The 24,392-nt window shown below is 40.6% G+C and overlaps 2 protein-coding genes across 12 annotated transcripts in view; one reads left to right on the forward strand and one right to left on the reverse strand.

Annotated features, from left to right (window-relative positions):
- Positions 1 to 15,136, reverse strand: part of KLHL28 (kelch like family member 28) — a 36,948-nt gene extending 21,812 nt beyond the window's left edge. For 2 of the 7 annotated variants that reach the window (XM_070504296.1, XM_070504295.1), the window contains exons 1-2: positions 14,868 to 14,987; positions 3,604 to 3,748 (exon numbers count right to left, since the gene is read on the reverse strand). The gene's annotated coding sequence lies outside the window, so the exon portion shown is untranslated. Of the gene's footprint in view, positions 1 to 3,603; positions 3,749 to 6,278; positions 6,403 to 14,867 lie in introns of all 7 variants that reach the window. The other 5 variants (XM_070504298.1, XM_014835687.3, XM_070504294.1 and 2 more) reach the window with 5 other exon arrangements.
- Positions 15,137 to 15,222: 86 nt separating this feature from the next.
- TOGARAM1 (TOG array regulator of axonemal microtubules 1) overlaps positions 15,223 to 24,392 on the forward strand; it is an 83,700-nt gene continuing 74,530 nt past the window's right edge. For 4 of the 5 annotated variants that reach the window (XM_044765550.2, XM_044765552.2, XM_014835686.3 and 1 more), the window contains exon 1: positions 15,236 to 17,495. In XM_044765550.2, coding sequence (XP_044621485.2) covers positions 15,450 to 17,495 — 2,046 coding nt within the window. In that variant the 5' untranslated portion in view covers positions 15,236 to 15,449. Of the gene's footprint in view, positions 17,496 to 24,392 lie in introns of all 5 variants that reach the window. The other variant, XM_014835685.3, reaches the window with a different exon arrangement.

Below are 24,392 nucleotides of genomic sequence, written 5' to 3' on the forward strand. Positions count from 1 at the left end.
TACAAAATGCAAAACTAAAAAACACCTAGAAGATAACATAGAAGAAAAATCTAGATGACCTTGGATATGACAACGACGTTTTGGGTATGACACCAAAAGCACAATCCACGAAAGAAAGAATTGATAAGCTAGATGTCATTAAAATAAGAAATTTCTGCTCTGAGAAAGACAATGTCAAGAGATTGAGAAGACAAGCCACAAACTGGAAGAAAATACTTGTAAGACACATCTGATAAAGGACTGTTATTCAAAATAAAGAATTCTTAAAATTCTACAACAAGAAAATGAACCACTTGATTAAAAAATGGATAAAAGATCTTAACAGACACCTCACCAGAGAAGATATACAGATGGCAAGCAAGCATATGAAAAGATGTTCAAGATCATGCCATATTAGGGAATTGCATATTAAAACAACGATATACCACTACACACCTATTAGAATGGTCAAAATCCAGAACACTGAGAACACCAAGTGCTGGGGAGGACGTGGGGCAATAGGAACTCTCAATCATGGTTGCTGGGAATGCAAATGGATACAGCCACTTTAGAAGATGCTCATGGTTTCTTACAAAACTAAACATACTCTTACCATAACAATCCAGCAATCATCCTGCTTGGTACTTACCCAAATGAAAACTTACATCCACAGAAAAACCTGCACATGGATGTTTACAGCAGCTTTATTCATAAGTGCCAACATTTGGAAGCAACCAAGATGTCCTTAGCAGAGGAAAGGACAAATAAACTGTGGTACATCAAGACAATGGAATATTAATCAGGGCTAAAAAGAAATGGGCTATCAAGCCATGAAAAGACATGGAGGAAACTTAAATGCGTATTACCAAGTAAAAGAAGCCAATCTGAAAAGGCTATATACTGCATGATTCCAATTATTTGACATTCTGGAAAAGGCAAAACTATGGAGACAGTAAAGAGATCAATGGTTCCATGGGTCAGAGGGAAGGGACAGATGAATAGGCGAAGCACATAGGATTTTTAGGGCAGTGAAATTACTCTACATGATACTATAATGGTAGATATTGTCATCATACATTTGTCCAAACCCAGAGAATGTACAACACCCAGAGTGAACCAACTCTCAGGTAAATTACAGGCTTTGGGTGTTAATGATGTGTCAACTAGGTTCCTCAGTTGTAACAAATGTACCACTCTGGTCGGGGAGGTGTTGATAATGGGGGGGAGTATGCATGTGTTGGAGCAGGGTATATATGATATATGACAAACCTCTATACCTTCCTCTTAATTTTGCCATGAACCAAAAACTGCTATAAAAAAATAAAGTCTTAAAAAAATAAAATAAAAAAAGGAGACCTACGGCCAGCCCCGGTGGCCTAGTGGTTAAGTTTGGTGTGCTCTGCTTCAGTGGCCCAGGTGTGGTTCCTAGGTGCACACATACACCACTCCTCAGTGGCCATGCTGTGTTGGCGGCTCACATACAAAATAGAGGAAGACTGGCCACAGATGTTAGCTCAGGGAAAATCTTCCTCAGCAAAAAAAGAGGAAGATTGGCAATGATGTTAGCTTAGGGCCAAAGTTCCTCAGCAAAAAGAAAGAAGACCTAGCTACTCTACATGTTCACATCTCTCCCAAACTAAACAATTATGTTCCAAGGTATTTAAAAGAACCTGCAAATAAGATACCTGAATCATCATCAGCACCACAAGGCTGGAGACTGTTTTCAAAAATGAGACCAGTGGCATAGTGGTTAAGTTCGCACTTTCCACTTCGGTGGCCTGAGGTGTGCCAGTTCATATCCCAGGTGCAGACCTACACACTGCTTGTCAAACCATGCTGTGGCAGGCGTCCCACATATAAAAAAGTAGAGGAAGATGGGCACGGATGTTAGCTCAGGACCAGTCTTCCTCCAGCAAAAGGAGGAGGACTGGTGACAGATGTTAGCTCAGGGCTAATCTTCCTCAGGAAAAAAATAAATAAATAAATAAGCCAGTAAATTCTACATTCTGGTAAGGTGAATGTTAACTTCAGATAACATTATAAAACAAATTATTAAAGGTTTGATTTGTGAATAGCTAGAAGAAGATGTAGTGATCTCTAAGACTAGGATGGATGAGCTAATACGACACGTCACAGAGTAATCTTGTTTCTTTTTTCGATGTTTAGAAGACTCCCAGATCAGGTAAATACACTTGATGTATTCTGACTTAACTAGGTATTTGTAAAGAATTTTACAATCCCTTTGTGAATTTCCTGACAGCAAAACTAAACATAAGCTAGTGCAGTTAGCTAAATTAGCAACTGAACAACCACACCAGTATACTACTTAATACAATGTGGTTTACCTGGAGGGAGGTTTCTGGTGGTATGCTATAAGGCCAAGATAAAGTTACTGGGGCATGTCCTCTAGCTTTGCGGATGACATGAAGTTGCAAAGGACAGCAAAAATACTGGATAACAAAACAAGGATCCAAAAAGACCTGACAGCTAACAAGAAGAAACTTAAGAAAGGTAAATGTTAAGATTCTATAGTGGATTCCAAAACAACTATATAAGTATAGAATAAGAGAGAAAAGACTCATCTGTAGAGTGTGCTTAAAGGACTAAGGGATCTTAATTTTAGTATTACTTTAGTATACCGAACTTACATAGATTTAAGCTGCATTAATAGAACCATAATATAGACAACTAATGAGAAGACATTCTCACTTTGCTCTGCAAATGTGAGACCACATCTGGAGTATAGATTTTGAGTACCATCCTTTAAAAAGTATAACACAAAGTATAACACCTGATGAAGAGAAGAAATTCAAATCATGTCTTATACGAGTAAGGGAACTGAGGGTGTTGAGTCTGGGGGAAAAAAGGAAATCTGAGGGTTATGATGAGAAAAAGGTAGAGGTGAATGTTAATAACAATCATAGAGGGTTGTTTTGAGGATTAAGTAAGTTTAAACATATAAAGTACTTAGAACAGTACCTATCACCTAGTAAACTCTCGATAAATATTATTCTATTTATCAGTAAGTTACCCTATGACTAGTGAATTTTTTAAGTTGTCTGCTTAAGAGGTATTCCGCTGGGGCCGGCCCCGTGGCCGAGTGGGTAAGTTCGCGTGCTCCGCTGCAGTGGCCCAGAGTTTCTCTGGTTCAGGTCCTGGGCGCGGATGTGGCACCACTCATCGGACCACGTTGAGGCGGCATCCCACGTACTACAACTAGAAGGACCCACAACTAAAATATACAACTATATACTGGGGGGACTTGGGGAGAAAAAGCAGAAAGAAAAAGAAAAAAAAGATTTGCAACAGTTGTTAGCTCAGGTGCCAATCTTTAAAAAAAAAAAAAAAAAAGAGGTATTCTGCTTTCTATGTTGCATCATCTCTCACTACTAGGTAAGAAATCCACTTTACATCACTCACATCCTGGGCCACACAAAGTACTGCACAATTGTTGATTCTCAAATCAACTTAATGAGTTATTAGATCATTTTTAGCATAAATAGGAATCACAGTGGTAGATCTTTGTATTAAACTAATTTTTGTGTATCTAATTCCAGACTGATAAATTACCATTAACATATGATATGAAAGCATGATACAATAATGATTTTTAAATATACATACACATACGAGACATATCCAGATATGCAGGACAGTATAATTTAGGAGACTGGGCTCTGGAATCAGGCTCTTAAGGTTATCATATTGTCTGTACTATTTAACAGCAATGTGACCTTGGGAAATGATCTTAAAGTCTCAGTTTTCTCATCTGTAAAATAGAGACAAAACAGTACACATAAGCACTCAATAACTGTTAGATGCTATTTATCATCATCATTATTATCCTTAAAAAGACTTGGTTTTCGTGAGCAAAACCGATGTGACTTCCTTCTGTGCTCACCAAAAAATGAACGAAGCTTATCCACTGTCAAAGGAACAAATAGAACCAGCGTGAGGCCAAAGCCTGACTAATCTGACCAGAAAAGGTACAACGAGCCACTTTTAAATTTAGACAGTTTCTTACTTACAGACAGTCAAAAGAAGGGCAAGCCAAAGACTAAGCTCCCTGGATCCTTGTCCCACACACCAAAACAAAAGGGGCTGCACGAGGGCAACACAAGTGGTGAAGACCCAAACTAGCCTGCAATGAGGCAACCGTCTCTCCTGTGAAGCAGGGGGACCCGAAGGCCCCACGCCTCATCACAACCAGGGAGGTGAAGGGGAACTGTCTCATGACAGACTCCTGGGGTGACAGAAAGGCAAACGGGAGATGGCCTTGTGCAGCTCCTTAAAGGCCTCCCTTCCTCCCATGTTCCAGGAGAATCACAAGGTGTTCCAAGACTCAGGTCAGCTGTGGTCCCCGGTCCCAGCTTTTGCCTCTGTGGACATGCACCAGGTCACCAGGTGCAAGGACGAAACTGTTCCCTACACTAATACCCTCTATAGTATTTCTCCATTATCTCACTTTCCTATTTCCCCCCAAATAATAAAAATTATCAAAGTTTTAAAAACCACTCAAAGAAAGGATATGGGTAACAATGACTTTATAAAAGAATACCCATTCATATCTATCATTGTACTGCATACAAATGACATGGTGTTCATTTCCTTTAAGAACTACTGAGAATAAAGTTTAAGTAAAGAGATATACTTTTAACGCTTAACCAAATTCAACTAAAAACTTCGAAAGAGCAAGGTAAAAATAAGGAACTTAAAATGAATTACACTGGAGGTTTGCCATAACACCCTTCTTAAAATCTTTAATTTGAGCCCTTTCCTCTCTTCAAGGAATCTGACTTAAGAGACATTCACAGAACTTTAACTTTTTCAAACAGAGAGCTTTAAAACAATGGTTCTCAAAATATGATCCTTGTGCCAACAGCATCAGCATCACCTGGGACCTGCAAAAGCAAACTCTTGTGCCCAACCACACATTTAAGGAACTAGAAACGACACAGAGGTGACGGGGCAGCAACCTGTGCTGCAAGCCCTCCAGGCAACTCTTCCGCAAGCCCATCCTTGAGGCCAGTTAAAATACTTCCAGCACATGTGTGACTGCTTAAAAATTACTGCAAATGTTAACTGTAACTTGTTCAAAATTATGAATTACAACTGTGACTGCTTGGTTCTCAGCTATTTACACATAAATGGCTAAAAATAAACACTAATTTCTAATTTTCAAAACCTAACCTTTGTCAGTTTTACACTGACAGTTTCATTTATCTCAGTAACAACCCTGCGCAGAGGAAGGGCAAGTGCCACAGAAAACAGGAAAGAACAGTAAGTAAAGTATGAGTTTTAGAGCAGAGGGATCTGGTTCAACTCCACATGTAACTACTTAGTAACTGTAGGACTTTGGGCAAATTACTGATTCTAAACTTGAACGTTCTCATTTGTAAAATTTGTTGTGGGTTAAATTGAGTGTTTGGTTTGGAGAAACAAACCCACGGAGAATAGAAACTACAGAAACAGGGCCCAGCCCCATGGCCTAGTGGTTAAGTTGGCACGCTCCACTTCAGCGGCCCAGGGTTTCCCAGTTTAGATCCTGGGCGCGGACATGGCACCGCTCATCAGGCCACGCTGAGGTGGCATCCCACACAGCAGAGCCAGAAGGACCACAACTACTACAATACACAGCTATGTACTGGGGGGCTTCGGGGAGAAGAAGAAAGAAAGAAAGAAGGAAAAGAAGATCGGCAACAGATGTTAGCCCAGGTGCCAATCTTTAAAAAAAACCTACAGAAATAGATAATTTAACACATGCAAACTTAGTTTATGATAAAGGAGGCATCTCAAAATCAGTGAGGAAAAGAAGAACTTCTAAATAAACACACTGGGAAAACTGAATAGCCACATAAAAATAGATAAAATTAGGTCCCTTCCACATAGCTGCATCAGAATAAATTCCTAATGGATCAGAGGTACAAACGTAAAAAATGAAATCATACAAGTACTAGAATAAAACGAGAATTCCTATATAACCAGAATTAGAGAACAGTTTCCCAACTACGACACAAACCCAAAAGCAATTAAGTGGAAAGAGAGACCAAACTGATTACATTAAAAAACTCTGAATAGCTAAAGAAATCATAAGCAAAGAACAAATATAAATGAGATTGAGAAAAATATTTGCAATATATAAAAAACATATTATCAGTAATACATAAAACATTTCTAAAATACTCTAGCCCTGAAGAAAAAACAGGCTAAAGAAATGAACAGACGGCTAAAAATTGCAAATGGTTCTTAACTAAAGGAAAAACTGCTCATTTGATTATAATCAAATAAATTAAAACTACCTGGAGCTAACAGTCCTTTCTTGACAATACACTCCGTTGGTGAGGCTGTGAGAAACAGGCACTCTCACACGTCGTTGTGGGGATGTTCAATGACATAAGACCTCTGGAGGTAAATCTGGAAATTCTAGCAAAATTACATTTACATTTAGCCTTCAACCCAACAATCCTACTTCTAAGAATTTATCAAAAAAATACACTGGCAAAAAATATATGAAGACAAATGCAGAAGGCTAGTAATTGCAGGTCTATTTGTAAAAGCAAAAGAATAATACTTCATGCTTCTTACTTTCATACTTGAGAGACCAAGAAGAAACTGATTACAAATTTTAAAACAACTCTAATGCCCACCAAAAAGAATAGGTGAAAAAAACAGGCACATGCTCACAATGGAGTGCTATGCAGCTGTGAAAAGGAATGAGGAATCTGTATATGCTACTCTGCAGGGATGTCCTCGATCCGAGCAAGAAGAGAAAGTGTGCACAGCATGTCATCGTTTATCTAAGAAAGTGCAGGTTACACATAGACACATGCACTTATATTTAAAAAAAGGAAATATTAAATAATATATTTTTTAAGAGGTTCCCTATAGGAGGAGGGAAGAACATGGAGGGGAGAGAGACAGAAGGAAGATATCTTTGAACATATTCTGTTTTACAAATTTGACTACAGAACCAGGAAAGTATCTTACACAATTATAAAGCAAAATTAAATCTTAGAAACACAACCCATAAGAAATTTGAAAATAAAGGGAAGCAAAGGAACCCAACGTTCATCTGGTTAGTGGCCTAACCATACTATTCCAAATAACTTTAAAACAGTAATATGATGGTCCACCCCTAGTGGGATATGCCCTCAAAAAAAACCTTACACATTTTCAGTAATTACGTTGTTAGTAAAGACGTTATTCGTATTCTGAAACTGTTACATGCACATTGTTGCAAATGCATAATTACCTGACATTCGTAATTCTATCAGCCCTAGGGTCATTGTGATCTGGGATTCTCAGTAAGACGGAGACATTAAATATAAACCTTGCAGTGTGATTTTGAATCAGAAGTATCAGAATAAACATATAGGGGCTGGCCTGGTGGCATATTGGTTAAGTTTGTGCACTCCGCTTTGGTGGCCAGGGGTTTGTCGGTTCAGATCCTGGGTGCAGACATACACACAGCTCATCAGGCCATGGTGTGGCGGCATCCCACATAGAAGGACTAGAAGGACCTACAACTAGAATATACAACTATGTACTGGGGTTTTGGGGAGAGAGAAAAAAAAGAGCAAGATTGGCAACAGATGTTAGCTCAGGGCCAATCTTCCTCACCAAAAAGCATACCTTAAAAAAAAGAAGAAGAAATACATATAGAAACAACATTATTTATATATAGTCACGCACAACACAATGACGTTTCGGTCAACAACCAAACAAATATATGATGGTGGTCTCATAAGATTAGTGCCATATATCCTAGGTGTATAGTAGGCTATACCATCTAGGTTTGTGAAAGTACACTCTTTGACGTTCACACAACAACGAACTCATCTAATGACACATTTCTTAGAATGCATCCAGGTCGTTAAGTGATGTATGACTGTATACTAATACATAATTTATGTATAAAACATAAAATACATATAAGGGATACACAAATGTATAAAATATATAATAATATTTTAAGGAAAAAAATTATATTTCCTAGCTCTGTCTACTGAAAAGGGCTATAAATTATCAGCAACCCCATAACAAAAAGCACTCTTGGCACTCAGATGTGGTCCCAAAATATCATTTCCCTCCAAGGAAACAGAACTCCTTGGACAAATGGCTGATTCCAGACCTGGGGCAGAAAACGTCAAGATAAATTTAGAATCTTTACATACTAGGTAGCAAGTAAGCCATCACTGATGACTAAGGTCATAAAAAACTTAGGAGTCAAACTGAAGAGGCTCTTACTTGTCCAAGATAGGACAAGCTCATCATCAGTAATAATAAGTGCAATTCATTAAAACACAGCAGACATGCTTAAATCCATGAGTTCACAAAAAAAATTAAATTAAAAATGTTTTTTCCTTCTTCTCCCCAAAGCCCCTCACAGTACACAGTTGTGTATTTTTAGCTGTGGGTCCTCCTAGTTGTGGCATGTGGGACGCCGCCTCAGCGTGGCTTGATGAGTGGTGCCATGTCCGCGCCCAGGATGCAAACCAGCGAAACCCCGGGGCCACCGAAGCAGAGCACACAAACTCAACCAGTTGACCATGGAGCTGGCCCCTAGAATTTTTTACAAGTCCTACTTGATCATCACTGGAGGATGCTGATGAAGTAACTCATTATTTGAAACCTAGTAAATAAAGGGAAAGAATCAAGCATTTATCATGCCTTCCCTATACTAAGTATACCACTGGGTTACCAAATAGATCAGGAAAAGTTTCCTTTTATAAAAGTACCCCAGTTAATAAATAAAGAAGGAATGATAGATTACCATTTTGCAATCTTAATGAACTGACGGAGGTAGGCATTGATTATGAAGTGCTGCTAACATCACGAAGAGACAAGTAGACAGCAGGGCCCTCTGACAGAAGATGCTAACACCACCGATGAATATTCTTGCACCTGCCCACCCCAAACACTAAAATCAAACATGTAGTCAACGTCCAGATCCAACTATTAAATTACAAGAAACAGAGAGAATAGAAAAGCATATAAAACAACAGAAGGATGCAATCAGCAAAAAATCTTGACTGTGAGAAATCTTATAGAATAAATACATAGATACTTCAACAAATAAACGGAAAGAAGTAAAAAGAAAGAGAATGAACCTACAGATTAAAATAAACTTAAGAAGGGGCCGGCCTGGTGGGGCAGCAGTTAAGTTCACACATTCCACTTTGGTGGCCCAGGGTTCGCCAGTTTGGATCCTGGGTGCAGACATGGCACCGCTTGGCACACCATGCTGTGGTAGGCGTCCCACATATAAAGTAGAGGAAGATGGGCACAGATGTTAGCTCAGGGCCAGTCTTCCTCAGTAAAAAGAGGAGGATTGGCAGCAGATGTTAGCTCAGGGCTAATCTTCCTCAAAAAAAAAAATAAATAAACTTGAGAGACATATCAACCAAATACAACCTGTGAACCATGGAGACACATGAGCACACATGCATACACACACACACAGGAGACATTTAGGAGACAACTGGAAATTTGCACACTGACTGGATTATGCATTCTGTTAACTAATCACTGTTATTTTTTGTTGCTGAACAGTGAAACTGTAGTTATGTTTTTAAGAGTTTTTATCTTTTACAAATATATACTGAAATATTTATAGATAAAATAACATGATGTCAGAGATTTGCTTCAAACTAATATAGGATGAGGGGTTGATGGAGACGAAGATGATGTCATGAGATGGTACCTATTGAAGCCGGGTAATACGGACATGAGGGTTCTTCATATTGTTCTACTTTTGCACGTTTATGAAATTTAGCACAGAAAAAAAAAAGAATATATAGATGAGGCACTAAACTTGGCATAAGACTGCCAGATGAGGAATCTGAAGTTCAGAGAGTTTAAATAAATTAACAAAATCACACAATTAGTAAGAGACATTACTGGGACGATGTTTTCTTAATCTTAGAACAATGTTCTCTACACATTACACTCAAAAAATCAGAATGCTGAACAGTGTTGACCAGCTTAAAATATTTACTGAACCAATTTATAATTGCTGCCACTCCCAACAAGACTAAATTATTCTATAAAGAGCATCCAAAACACCTTTGTTTGGTTGTCATAATGCACCAGTTACTGTTCTAAGCTTTTTACATGTGTTAACTCCCTTCATCAGCAGAGTAACACCATGAGATAGAGACTGTTATTATTCTTCTGCACACTGCACAGATGCAGAAATCTGAGGCACAGAAAAATTAAGCCCAAAGCAAGATTTAAACCTTGGCACTCTTTCTCCTGAGTTCTTAAATAATAATTTATACTGCCTCACTTATAAGCTCATAATTTCTTAATCTTATTAAAGTTTTAACTTAAACAAGAAACTAAAAAGGTGCAGAAGAGAAACCCAAATAGGATAGATCACATGCATATACACATATATAAGATATATACACACACTATGTGGGTCAGATACAACAGCGGATCAGGGCTTCAAAACAACATAGACAGGGATCCACGGAACAAGCACTCCCTTCTGTTATTTACATGCTAGCAGGGTGGATCCTGCTTTCCCACATCCTTAACATACTCTTTGTTTTTAACTTTGGTGCCAGAAAACAAACACTCAGGAGTACTCTAAATCCAGGTAACTGGATTAGTCAATATTGAATAAATGGTATCCATTTGAAAATAGTATTGTATTTCACTTCTAATCACATTCATTTGTTACATAAACATCCACAATATAAAGATAATGTAGAATAAAATTAAAATAAAATCAAACTTTCCATAGTCTGCAGCAGCTTCACAATTTCAGGTTCCTAAAGGAAGCTACGAAAGGTCAAGCTGTGAGCTTAGGGACTACTTAATTGACACCTAAGCTACAAAACACTGGTGCTGAAATCAGCTGGGAGGCAATTATCTGCTACAATGAGAGCAAATGGTGAACAGAAAGGAGGGTTGTTTTTAAAAAAATCCAAACACTTGTATACTTTTCTCTAAAATGCGTGATTTATGAAATGAGGAGAATATTTTATCCTATCAGCTCTTTTCCTAAATTTTTCTTTCCCACAGTTCAACTCTCATCACAGAAGAATTCAACTAAGGATGGCATATAATTCTATCAGTGAGTCTATGGAAGAACTTTTCACTGAGATTAACTTTCATTATATCTGGAGAAACAAAAGTAAAATTAGAAGGCTATTAGAATATGAATCATATCATGGGTTCAAAAATAACACAGAAGCAAGCAAGTCCCCAAAGCCATTATTACAGCCAGTAAAAGCTCTCAGTTATATAATAACACGTCCACTGAAAAACTGACTGCAATGGATGTGAAATCCTGCTAACTTATACGGATTACTGCTTAAAATGCAACAAAAACTGGATTTTTGTTTAAAATTATAGTTTTGACTCAGAAATGCACAAGGGCTCAGGAACACAAACCTAAGTAAATGAAAACATATCACTGATAAAGTTAAGAAAACCTGTTCATATCCCACATGTATAAAAATAAGCTCACAATTTCGTCACCATGTTAAAGTTTTGACTGAAACAAGAAACTGAAAAGGTTCAACAGAAACCCCAAAAAGATCAAGATACATAATCAAATAATACATAATAAAAGATATGAATGATTAATAATGAAAAATCTAATTTTATCCTGTAGTTTCAACACTCTCCCCCAATAAAATTTTCCCAAAGCTCTAAGCAGCTAAGTTAACGAATTTGAATTTTACTTTCCTTCTTTATCCAATTACTTTCCAATGGAAACATCCATAAAATGTGCCAGAGCACAAACGTAGATGTAACCTCAAAAAATGGTTGAGGATTAAATGAGTTAATATTCATTCTGTACCTAAAACAGTGTATGGCACACAGCACACACTCAATAAATAGTAGTAGTAGTATAATTATTTGTTAATATTAATAGCACCTTCATTGGCATAGCATTTCTTCACAGTAACTCTCAAACTATACAAATTCTTTTTTTTTTTTTTTGAGGAAGATTAGCCCTGACCTAACTACTGCTAATCCTCCTCTTTTTGCTGAGGAAGACTGGCCCTCAGCTAACATCCGTGCCCATCTTCCTCTACTTCATATGTGGGACACCTGCCACAGCATGGTGTGCCAAGCGGTGCCATGTCCGCACCTGGGATCCGAACTGGCGAACCCCAGGCCGCAGAGAAGTGGAACGTGCCCACTTAACCGCTGGGCCACTGGGCCAGCCCCTCAAACTATAGAAATTCTTAATAGTTTACTGAATTCACACCGATTCCCAATATTCCTGGATGTCTGTAAAATCTGAGTAAGAACACGGGAAACCCTACAATAGTTCATCCAATCAATTAGTATCTTAGCTCTGTGGAAATAAAGGATGTTTTTGGGTCATTTGGGTTTATCTTGCTTAAGTTCAGCTCAAAAAAAATCAAGGTATGTATTACAAATACTCCTGCAGTCCATTAATTTAACTAAACTTTTTTGAAATTATTTCTACATATTTTTAACTTATTTTACCTGAATTTGCTATTTCCAACGTATCCTTAATTAGCCCCGTTCAACTTTCAGAGATGTACTATCAATATACCTAGCAACGTATTCCACTATTTTGGAATTTGATTAAAATACTTTTATCCTCCCTTTATCAATGATTAAATATAAAAGGCTTTTTTTCAGTTGGCTTTCAAAAAAATTTTTTTGAGGTAACATTGGTTTATAACATTATATAAATTTCAGACGTGCATTATTATACTTTGACTTCCGTATAGACTATATTGTGTCACCACCAAAGTCTAATTACCATCCGTCACCATACACATGTTCCCCTTTACCCATTTCACCCTTCCCCTTTCCCTTCTGGTAACAAACAATCTGTTCGCAGTATCTATGTGTTTGTTGTCAAAAGGCTTTACTAGTCAATACACAATTCCCAGAATTCCCTGGATTCCAAGATTTTTTAAAAACCTGCTTTGTAAAGGAAATAAGCAGCATACGCATTAAAAGTATATGCAAAATTTATCTTTCACAAATAACCCTAAAAGATAAATAGTAAGATGTGCGATGCTGATGAAGTCCTATTTTCTAAACATCGACCATAGAGACTAATCTATCTTCCAAGTCTTCATCAAGGAAATTAAATGTAACAGATATAAAATAAGTTGCAATCTATAACATAGTGATCTACAGGACGGAGAAAAGGGGCCAAAATGAAGACTCACATTGCTTTATTCCAAGGAAAAGAACATGATAACTGGTTGGTTTCAGTATCCTAGCCCCTTCAAAAGTATTCGCTCTAGAGAGAAGGGGTAATTCTTAAGCTTCTACCATAACTTTGATGATGAAAGATCACTCAAAACTTTCCAGGTTCCCTTTCTTGACTCCATGATCCCCACACAACCTCTCCTTATTAACCTGGCTTCCCCAGTTCTTGGATACAAAGAGTGCACTGGATTTTCAACCTGAAAATTCTGATCACTGGAAAGGGTTATCTTTTATTTCAACATAAACTGGCATTCTAATGTGTACATTCTAATGTGTACATCATTCTCTTATTTAGTTTAGTTTGAATTGGGATGCTGAAGTCTGAGCACACGAGAAAAAGTATAAATTTGAGCTTCTTTCATTGGAAATCACACATTCCTTCTCATTGACAACTGCTACAATCATCTCTTGGTTTTCACTCCCTGCCCTTACTCTGCTCCCGAAATAAAAAGTGAAAAAGTGGTTTTTTTTTTTTGGTCTAGTGAAAAATAGCCAAACCAAATTTAGGCAGGCTCATTTAAACACCAAAATGACTAATCAAAATGAAAGTAACAACCTAGAACTTAAACCAAAACATAAGAATGCATGTTTACATAAGCTCCGTTTACATTTACTCTACTTGCAAAAGAAAGAAAAAAAACCCCTGATATTCAAATTGTGCTTTAAGACAACATCCAGACATTAGTTTTGAGCTTGCATTATCCAGAAACATTATTTATAAAGTGGTTTGACATATGTGACTCAATTATTCTAAGACATCCCATGTGGTACAGAGTAGGGTAGGAACACTCGCATTTAAAGTGCATAAACTGGAGACTTAAAATGATAACTCAGACTTCTCACTGGGTCATCCAAAAGTAACTGTTACTCCATCAAAAAAAAATTCTCTGCCAACTCCAAAACATCCAACCTCACACCAGACACTCCAGTTCTTCAATTGTGTCCGCTCAAGTTTCATTTACAAGGAGAAAACGCTCACCAAATTCACAGTTGGCCCAAGACAAAGAAATGTCTATTTATCAGCCCGAAATCTACAGGGCAGAATACTCTTAGGACCGTGATGCCAAGAACTGGCGCCGCAAGTGAAATCGTGTTTGCAGTCTCGGTTTCCAGGAGACTGGAAGGCTGCAGAGCCGCGCGAGGATCCTGCGGGGAGGCTGGGGCGGCGGAGGGCGCGGAGGGGGCAAGGGCGAGTCCCAGCGGGAACCGCATGAGGAGACAAAACGCACAAGGGAGAGGCGCTCGCCTCCGGGGGAAAGCAGGCATCTCCAGACTAAGTGCGTTTTCAGAGAGGACTTAAAGAGATGAGGGCAAGGAAAAATGACAGAAAACCATTAACCCTCCACGGCCGGAGGTAAGCGAAGTAGGAAAAGGGGGTAGAGGGACGGCGGGGAGAGGAAGGGCCCCAAAGACCAGAATTTGAAAGAAAGTACCCGAGCCCCGAGCTCGGCCTATGTGAGACCTCGTGCCCGGTCGGCGGACGGCAGGCGGAGGACCGCACTCGCTCAGGGCTGCGAAGCGCCGCGTCCGCCGCGATAACTAGCCCTGCACAAGAAGATGTCGCCGCTCTCCCCGCCCGCTCCCGGGCATCTCTGGACCTCTCCCTCCAGCGGCACGCAGCCACACCTCTGCAAAGCCGGCGCCGCAGGACCACAGCAAAAGGAAAATACCTGAGTCCCGGGAAGCACGCCGGCCGCGACAGGAGGAGGAGCCGTGGACAACTGGAGCCCGGCCGGGATCCTCGCTCGCCTCTAGCCAAACCCCAATTCTTACAGCTGGGGCGGGGAACTTCCGCCCTGAGCGGGCAGGGCGTCACTTCCGGCCGATGCCCTCACCTTTCCTCGCCCGCTCCGCGCCAGATGCGCTAGCTACGTTCGCTACGTTCTCACTTCCTCTTCCAGGAGCCTTCAGCCTATTCTCAACACCTGACGTGGACTACACGACCCAGCGTGCACCACCGCAGGTTGATTTCCGGGTCAAGGGGTCGGCGCTGGGTCCATCTCCATGGAAGCGATCGGTTTGGTCACGTGGTGCCCCTAGTTACGCCTGGCGGCAGCTGCGGGGTCTGGGGCCCAAGCGGGGGCCATTTTGCCGAAGGCAGCCTCGCGGAGTCGGGGGCGGCCTGGCAGCTGGCTGGGGGTGCTCCTTTTCCTCCTCTGCACTAGGGGCTTGGAGAGGAACAGGAAGGCTGGGCTTATCGAGCCCTTGGGAGATGATGGTTTCCTCCAGCCTCTGCCACCTGACGACCCTCCATGGCGGCTGCGCGCTCCGCGCTGCTCCTGCTGCCTCCCCTGCCAGCCCTCCGTGCCTGTCGCCTCGAGAGCCGCAGTCGACCTTCCGCCCCAGAGACTGATGACAGTCGAGGTGGGGGCACCATGAGAGGCGAGAAAAGCTACTGCTGCCGTGGGGCTGCCGGGGACCACGGCTCCTGCCCCCCGACGCCCTCGCCTCTGGCGTCGACCCTGTTGATGCCCGCGGAGACCATCTCAAGCAGTTGGTCTGGGTCTGGAGGGAGTTCGTCAGGGGGAGACGAAGAGGAGACTCGGCTCCTTCAGCTTCTCCGGGCCGCGCCGGACCCTTCCGAGGCCTTCCAGGCTTTGCAGGCTGCTTTGCCGCGGCGGGGCGGCCGGCTGGGCTTCCCCCGGCGGAAGGAAGCCTTGTATCGGGCCCTGGGCCGAGTGCTCGTGGAAGGAGGCGGTGATGAGAAGCGGCTCTGCCTGCAGCTCCTCTCGGACGTGCTCCGCGGTCAGGGGGAGGCGGGCCAGCTGGAAGAGGCCTTTAGCTTAGCACTTCTGCCTCAACTGGTTGTCTCCTTACGGGAAGAGAATCCAGCCCTGCGGAAGGATGCGCTGCAGATCCTACACATATGTCTGAAACGTAGTTCTGGGCAGGTGCTGAGAACGCTCATACAGCAGGGACTTGAAAGCCCCGATGCCCGGCTGAGGGCTTCCACCGCGCTGCTGTTTCCTGTCTTGCTTACTCCTGAGGATTTGTTGCTCGGCCTGGATCTTACCGAGGTGATAATAGCCCTAGCCCGAAAGCTTGGCGATCAGGAGCTAGAGGAAGAATCTGAGACAGCTTTCTCTGCCCTGCAGCAAATTGGGGAGCGACTTGGCCAAGAGAGGTTTCAATCCTATATCTCTCGCCTGCCGTCTGCGCTGAGGAGACACTACAACCGCCGCCTGGAGTCCCAATTTGGAAGTCAGGTTCCTTATTATCTGGAACTTGAAGCCTCTGGATTTCCTGAAGATCCCCTTCCCTGTGCAGTGACTCTTTACAACAGCAATCTTAAGTTTGGGATTATTCCTCAGGAGCTGCACTCAAGATTGTTGGATCAGGAAGACTATAAGAGCCGGACTCAGGCCGTTGAGGAATTGAAGCAGGTGATGGGGCGATTTAACCCTAGTTCCACCCCTCATTCTAGTCTCGTCGGTTTCATTAGCTTACTGTATAATTTGTTAGACGATTCTAACTTCAAAGTAGTCCATGGCACACTTCAGGTCCTTCATTTACTGGTTATTCGCCTCGGAGAGCAGGTACAACAGTTCTTGGGACCAGTTATAGCAGCTTCTGTCAAAGTGCTGGCAGACAACAAGTTGGTGATCAAACAAGAGTACATGAAAATCTTCCTCAAGCTAATGAAGGAAGTAGGTCCTCAACAGGTGCTTTGTTTACTCCTGGACCACCTCAAACATAAGCATTCTAGAGTGAGAGAGGAGGTGGTGAACATTTGCATCTGCTCCCTCCTGACCTATCCCAGTGAGGATTTTGACTTACCCAAACTGTCTTTTGATCTTGCCCCAGCTCTTGTAGACAGCAAACGCAGGGTACGCCAAGCAGCTCTCGAAGCCTTTGCTGTGTTGGCGTCATCAATGGGCTCAGGTAAAACCAGCATCCTTTTCAAAGCTGTGGATACTGTTGAACTGCAAGATAATGGAGATGGAGTGATGAATGCCGTGCAGGCCAGACTGGCTAGGAAAACCCTCCCACGGTTAACAGAACAGGGATTTGTGGAATATGCGATACTCATGCCATCATCTGCCCAGGGCAGGTCAAGCCATTTGGCACATGGAGCAGATACAGACTGGCTTTTGGCTGGTAACAGAACTCAGAGTGCACACTGTCACTGCGGTGACCACACGAGGGAGAGCATGCAAATTTATGGATCTTACAGTCCAACTATCTGTACCCGAAGGGTATTAAGTGCAGGGAAAGGAAAAAGTAAACTACCATGGGAAAATGAGCAGCCTGGAGTCATGGGAGAAAACCAGACCTCCAGTTCCAAGGATATAGAACAGGTATGCATCTTCTTTCATTTCCTTGAGTTGAAACTATAAAAGAATTTAAAATGAAAATATGCCTATAGTGACTTAAGGATGAGGCTGCTTGAGGGTTGTTATGCTGTTTTAAAATCAATTTGAATGCTGCTATGGGTGTCTCTTATAATGGTACAGCTCACATGGGAATGTTTACTAGGCTTCCTGATTGATGGATTTGATTAAATCTGGGGCACCATGTGATACAGACAATACCTGGATTTCAGATTTGGCCTGTCACTTTGGCATAGCAGTTATCTCATTCATAAAACAAAGACTGAATACCTAATAGGTGCCAGATAAAGAGCTAAGTTCTGGGAATGAAAGAGGCTGTCCCGTGAAGTTTAGGGAAGGGTCAGACCTCTTAAGTGCTAAAGTAGAAGTATGGAGAGTCCTGTGGGAATACTGAGAATAGAAAAAAATAATTCCGCTAGAAAAGTCAAAAAAGCTTTCTGGGAAGATAGGACATCTGAACTGAGATTTTTTCCCCCAAAGTTTTTATTTTGAAAATTCCAAATCTACAGACAACTTAAAAGAACAGTATAATGAATATCCATGTACTTCATTTATTTTTACCAATTGTTATCATCTTGCCACTTGTGCTCCATATTTGCTGAACCATTTGAAAGTAAGTGCAGATATGTTGGCATTTCACTCCTAACCCTTTCCACTTGTATCTCCTAAGAGTGATGTTCTCCTTTGTAACCATCATACCGTTGTCACACCTCAGAATGTCACTAGTAATTCAGTAATAGATAATATTTAGCCTGTATTTAAATTTCTCCGATTGTCCTCAAAATGTGTTTTATAGTATTTGTTTAACTTTTATCATCCGGTATCCAATCAAGGTTTATGTGATTAACGTTTCTTCTATCTAGAACAGTATGCCCACCTGTTTGTTTCTTTGTTGTTTCGTGATGTTGACTTTTTTGAAGACTGAGGTGGCTGTTTTGTAGAATTTCCCATGTTCTTAATTTATCTGATTGTTTCCTTATGATTACATTCAAGGTAAATAGTTTTATCGAAAACCTTACATAGAAGATGTTGCAAAGGTCTCATTACATCACGTCATAAGGCTTATAATATCAGGTTGTCCCATTATTGGTGATGCTAAATGTTATCACTTGGCTGAGGTGGTGATAGCCGGATCACTCCATTGTTAAGGTTTATTTTCCTCTTTATAATTAGCACTTGATCTGTAGGATGATAGTTTGAGACCCTATGAATGGCCCACCAACTTTACCCACTGTTCTTAGCATCCACTATCCTTACCTGTATCATTTATTACATTGGGGGCTACAAAAAAGGATAACTTTTAAAAAAAATTGTAACGTTTCTTCTATATTTGTTACCTGACATCATTTTTTATTCTATGTGTAATAATTAAGTACCTGAGTATTCCTTTTGATGCCATAATTGTCTCAAATTTGACTAGTGGCTGGCTCCTTTATCCTTTGACATGACTCTTTAGTCTTTGAATAACTTCCTTAACTTAAATATAACGTGATGCCCAGGCTTACCTTGTAGTTTTCTTGCTCCAGACCTGGAAGCAAACCATTTTTTCAAGAGCCCTAGAACTGCTTTTTTTAGTGGAAAATGGAAAAACCAAAGTCTGGGTATAGATGTTCTCATTGCTGTTGCTTACCATTGCGAATTGGCCCTTTCAGTGGCCAGAACCAGGGAGTACCTTTTTTTTAATGAATTCGTGCTGATACTTCCAACTCAAATTCAGCGCTACAGCGTTCTGCCTCACCTTCCTTTGTTCATATTTGTATCTCCCTTTTCCCACAATAAAACCCTGGTTTCCAGCATCAGGCATATTTATTCATATGCTGTATCCTACAATACACAAAAGATAATTAGCACAACAAGTACCTACCTGCTAAAGTTCAAGATTTCAGTTCTTTTTCTGGGTAGAATTATCCCATAGTCAGAGTTCTCTGTTCAAACTTTTCTTACGTTAATTGTTTTCTGGCTGATTATGATTCCAACAGTGTGATAAAATATGTATAAGAGTTGAGTAAGTGTGGCTGTGTCCTCGTGAATTTCACACCGAAGGGGTATATGTTCACTGAGTATGTTATGAGAGTTATGAGAGGACTTAGCAAATTACTAAGAATGGTGCATTTCTGCACATCTGAAGCAAGGCATTTGGTGGGAAGTAGCCAATGAGGCTGGAAACGTAGGCGGGGGCAGAGTATGGAGAGCAATTTTGCAACTCAGGAGTTCGTACTTTTTGCAGTAGATTCAGTGGATGGAGGTAAACTGAATGTTCCCTCTTGTTCCTTCTAGTTCCAAAATTTGTCAGTTTTTTGAAATAATTTTCACATTTACATAACCTCGTTATATGGTTATTCTTGTGTATTGTAAACGTTACCTGGCAGTGAATGATTTTCTGAAAACATTGATCTTAACACTGCTTGTTAGATGTCAAGTCTAAAATAAAGCGTTAGTGTATTAAAAAGATTCTGGTGCTGGCCAAAGCACTAAGAATCTGAAAATAAGTGCATTTCTGAAATTCCAGTGTAGACATATGTTGCTTTTGAAAGATGCTGTGGTGAAATTAAAACTTGTCCCAGAAATTAAGTTACACTTTCTTGTTCAGAAATGGTGTGCATCTTGATGGAGGACAGGGATTAAATATTTAGATAGTTTTATGTGTGCAGTTTTTTAAAGTGTATATATATATTTTTTTAAATTAATAAACATTTTTTAAAGCAGTTTTAGGTTCACAGCAAATTTGAACAGAGAGAACAGAGATTTCCCATATACCCCCTGCCCCCACACATGCACAGCTTCCGGCACTGCATCCCTCACTACAGTGGTACATTTGTTACAGTTGATGAACCGACACTGACACATCATTATTATGCAAAGTCCATAGTTTTACACTAGGGTTTACTCTTAATGCTGTACATTCTGTCGCTTGGACAATTATATGCAAGTCCAGTATCCGCCATTGTAGTATCATACAGAATAGTTTCGCTGCCCTAAAAACTTCTGTGCTCTTCCTATTCGCACCCCCCCACCCCCAACTCCCGGCAACCACTGATCTTTTTACTGTCTCCATCGTTTTGCCTTTTCCAGAATGTCACGGCCCCTGGTCTGATTTGTACTGGCTCTGGCCCAGGCTCCGCTTTAACGTTTGCGGTCTACTGTTAATCCGTTATTTTTGTCTTGTCCACATAAAGCATTGATTAGTGACATTAAACAGCAGAGCTTCCAGAAAAACTCATAAGTGTTCTAAATACGTGCTCCTATAGCTCATTTTGAAGATGAACAGACTGGTTTGCTTGGAAGGATGACTTTTGTAGTGTAGCAGGGGGAGGTAAGGTTATAGAGGGAGGCGGGGGCTGGATTGGCCACCCCTGAATTGCCAGGCTAAAGAGGTTAGCCTGTTATTTTGACCATGATTTGAGACTACAGCATTGTTTGGGTTTTGTTTTTGTTGTTTTTAAGCAATGTTTTAGGAAAATTAATCACAACAGGAGCAATATATAGATTGTGTGTGTTTGTTTCCTGTTTTTTAGAGAAACTAGAGACTAAAGACTTACAAGATAGACTCACACTTATTGGACTACTTTAGGTGTGAGGATTAGCAGGGTCTTGGGATTAGACTAGAAAGAAAGTGATGGATGTAAGAGAGATTTCAAAGGATTTAGTGACGGAGGAGAGGGAGAGAAAGAGCAATAACTCTAAAATCTGAATGAGGTGACAAAATGCAGAAGAGATTCATGAATACGCATAAGAAGGCCCAAAAAGAGGAAGCTAATTTGGGGAAAAATTAATTTTAGGTGGAGGGAGATAGACTATTCCCGTTGAGTGTGACGACTACTATTCAAGAGACAAAGAGAACTAGAGATATAGATCTTGGAAGCTGCGTACTGAGAAGTAATTGCTGAACCTGTGGCAATCGTGGGCTCCAGTGAAGGCTTACAGAGCCAGAGCAGAGTGGTGAAGACTCAGCCTTGGCACACAGCCCCGGGGGGAGAAGCAGTGGGAGAGAGAACCAAAGAAGGCAAAGAGAAAGGGCACCGCTGAGCTGGAAGAGAAGCCAGAAGGGCGAGGTTTGAGGAGTGAAGTGGAGGGCTTCAGGAGGCACGTCAGCGCTGGGAAATGCGCGGGAGGCTGAGGGGAATGAAAACTGGAAGGCATCACTTCTTCTTATATATTCAGCCTGCTACTTGTAAAATAATTTTTGAAGGCACTTTTCTCTTAATTTTATCTTCTTAATTTCCTGTTAAGAATTCTTCTGATTGTAAAAAAGTTATACGTGCTCATTATAGAAAATTTGGAAAATATGAAAAAGCACAAGGAGGAAATTTAAATTTTTCAGCAAGCCCAGTCCTGAGAGAGGTCTGCAGTGAGTGTTTTCTTGCCTGTCCTTCATCTCTCATTTCAGTTGATGTATACATGTACAGATTCTTTTTCTGTACGTGACAGCCTCCCCTTTTCACTTACTTTACCATGAACGTTTTTTTCTTTAATATCAAATAATCTGTAGTAGGGTGCTTAATGGCTCTTTAATACCGGATCGTATAGTATCATGGTCTATTTAACTGTTCTCTTACTTTTTAGTGTTTAGACTTTTTAGTTCTGTTTTTGTTTCCACTATTTAGTTGATTATTTTTGTGCCCTGACGTATCATGGACTAATAACCAGATTCCTGTGACATGCTAACTTTGCGTCTCTTTCTGTGTTTTTCTGAGTGTTTTGATGGGTTAGTAGCGTCAAGTAATCAGGCTAGTGGGGTCAGCAGTCCCTAGCTGGCTACCGTGGTAGCTGTGTTTCTCTCAGCAGGTTTCTCTGCAGTGTGGTAAGAGTCGTGGCAGTCAGTACCCAGACTGAGAAGTGAGGAGCATACGTGCTCCATGCGTGCGTACTGACTAGGTCTGTAGCTTTTTCAAGGTCGAGGTTTGCTTTTGAGAAGGTCACTGGGACATGGAAAAGAGTGGTTTTAGAAGGATGTTTTAGACAGAGACCAAATTTGAAAATTTATGAGGTGAGTTGAGAAAATGTAGGCGGTAAGCGTTTTTTCAGCATCTTTTTGATCATCCGCCACGAGTGAAGCCAAGTGTGTGCTTGTGGACTCCTCTGGAGCACTGCCTGGCTGTCCCCCTTTTTGGTATTTGACACATGAGAGCGATGCCTTCTTTCTCCTGAGCGGTGGTGAGCACTGTGATGATAGGGACTGGGTTTTTTTGGTTTTTGTAACAGTATTAACCATACTGCTGTGTCCACAATCAATATCAACAAATATCTGTTAAGTGAAAAAAATCTAAGGATGTGACGGTGAAAGAAAAAAGCCAAGTTTGCAAGATATAGCAGGATGAGTTACTACTGTTTTATTTTTAAATAGGAAACGCCTGTTTTGAAAGAGGCCGAGAAAGGAGCCCTTGTGAATTCAACACGCCTGCTCTGTGTCTTGCCCTGTGATAGATGTTAGATGTGCAGGATACGCATGAGCTGGTCCCTGTAATCATATTCGAGAGAGAAAGGCAAGGAATTAATGTTCTAAATAAAGGCTAAAGGAGTCAGGAACGCAAGTATAGAGAGAGGCTAGCTTGGAAACAGAGCCGAAAAGACTTTTCTGGAACTGAAGGAAAAACAAAAGGAAGATGACTTAGGATACAGGAAAATTTTAAGATAGCAAGAAGGGTGTGTTTTGGGTTTTTTAGGTCAAAAGAATGGAACATATGAGCTCTAGAACAGTGCTTCTCAAACTTTAATTGCATGTGAGTTGCCGCGGGACTGTGTTGAAGTACAGATTCTGATGCGGTCTGTCTGGAATGGGGTCTGAGACAGCGTGTCTCAAGCTCCTCCTCCTCGGTGTCGCTGGTGCTGCTGGTTCGCAAACCACGTTTTGAGAGCAGGGCTCTGATGCGAGGCTTCCACGTTCTGGTAACTAAGAGGCAAGCTGAGCGTGGGAAACAGGATCAGGGATTTGAAGAATGTGGGGAAGATGCAGGATACTTAAAATGACAAATTTAAAGGTAGTAGAAAACCTAAAATGAGTAAGTTGCACTAATGTATTTGGTATGAACATAATCCTAAAAATTGAGATTTTCCTTGGATGTTGGATAGTTTCCAATAAGTAGCTTTTAATTTCTTTTAAAAATATGATTGGCGTATCTGAATAAATAAACCCTTAGTTTTAAAGCATGTCAAAATCATGAATAATCCTGAAAGCATTTCTAATATCAATGTAGATGTTGGATTGTTTCCAATAAGTAGTCATTAATTTTTTTAAATTTTATTGAGATGCCTCAAGAATTTGAAAAGCTTTTTTTTTTTGTTTTTAAAAATTATTTATTCTATTGTAATTGCTAATTATTGTTTGGGTTTTTTTTGTGTGTGTATGGTTTTTTTGTGAGGAAGATTGGCCCTGAGCTAACATCTGTTGCCACTCTTCCTCTTTTTGCTTGAGGAAGATGGTCCATGAGCTGACATCCATGCCAGTTGTCCTCTGCTTTGTATGTGGGACACTGTCACAGCATGGCCTGATGAGCGATGCTAGCTAGGTCCACGCCTGGGTTCCGGACCTGCGAACCCCGGGCCGCCAAAGCAGAACAGGTAAACTTAACCGCTATACCACCCAGCTGGCCCAAAAAAGTTTTATTTTTAATGCTTGTCAAAATCATGAACAACCCAAAAGGTTATCTATTCTCAATGTAGATGATCTTTTTAAAAACTGAAAAATAATTTTTAAATAAATTTTTTGGAAAAACCTTAAAAAGGTATTAAATGAGACAAAACATCTCTATTACCTTGTATACATGTTTTTATTTTCCTGTAACTTTTTTTTTTTTTTACCTACGGCAGTGTCAGCTATAAATATTAAATATAACCTTACCCAAAGAAACCAACTTTTGTTTCCTC

The sequence above is a fragment of the Equus asinus genome, chromosome 2 (genome assembly GCF_041296235.1).
Source record: "Equus asinus isolate D_3611 breed Donkey chromosome 2, EquAss-T2T_v2, whole genome shotgun sequence".
Taxonomy (NCBI): domain Eukaryota; kingdom Metazoa; phylum Chordata; class Mammalia; order Perissodactyla; family Equidae; genus Equus; species Equus asinus.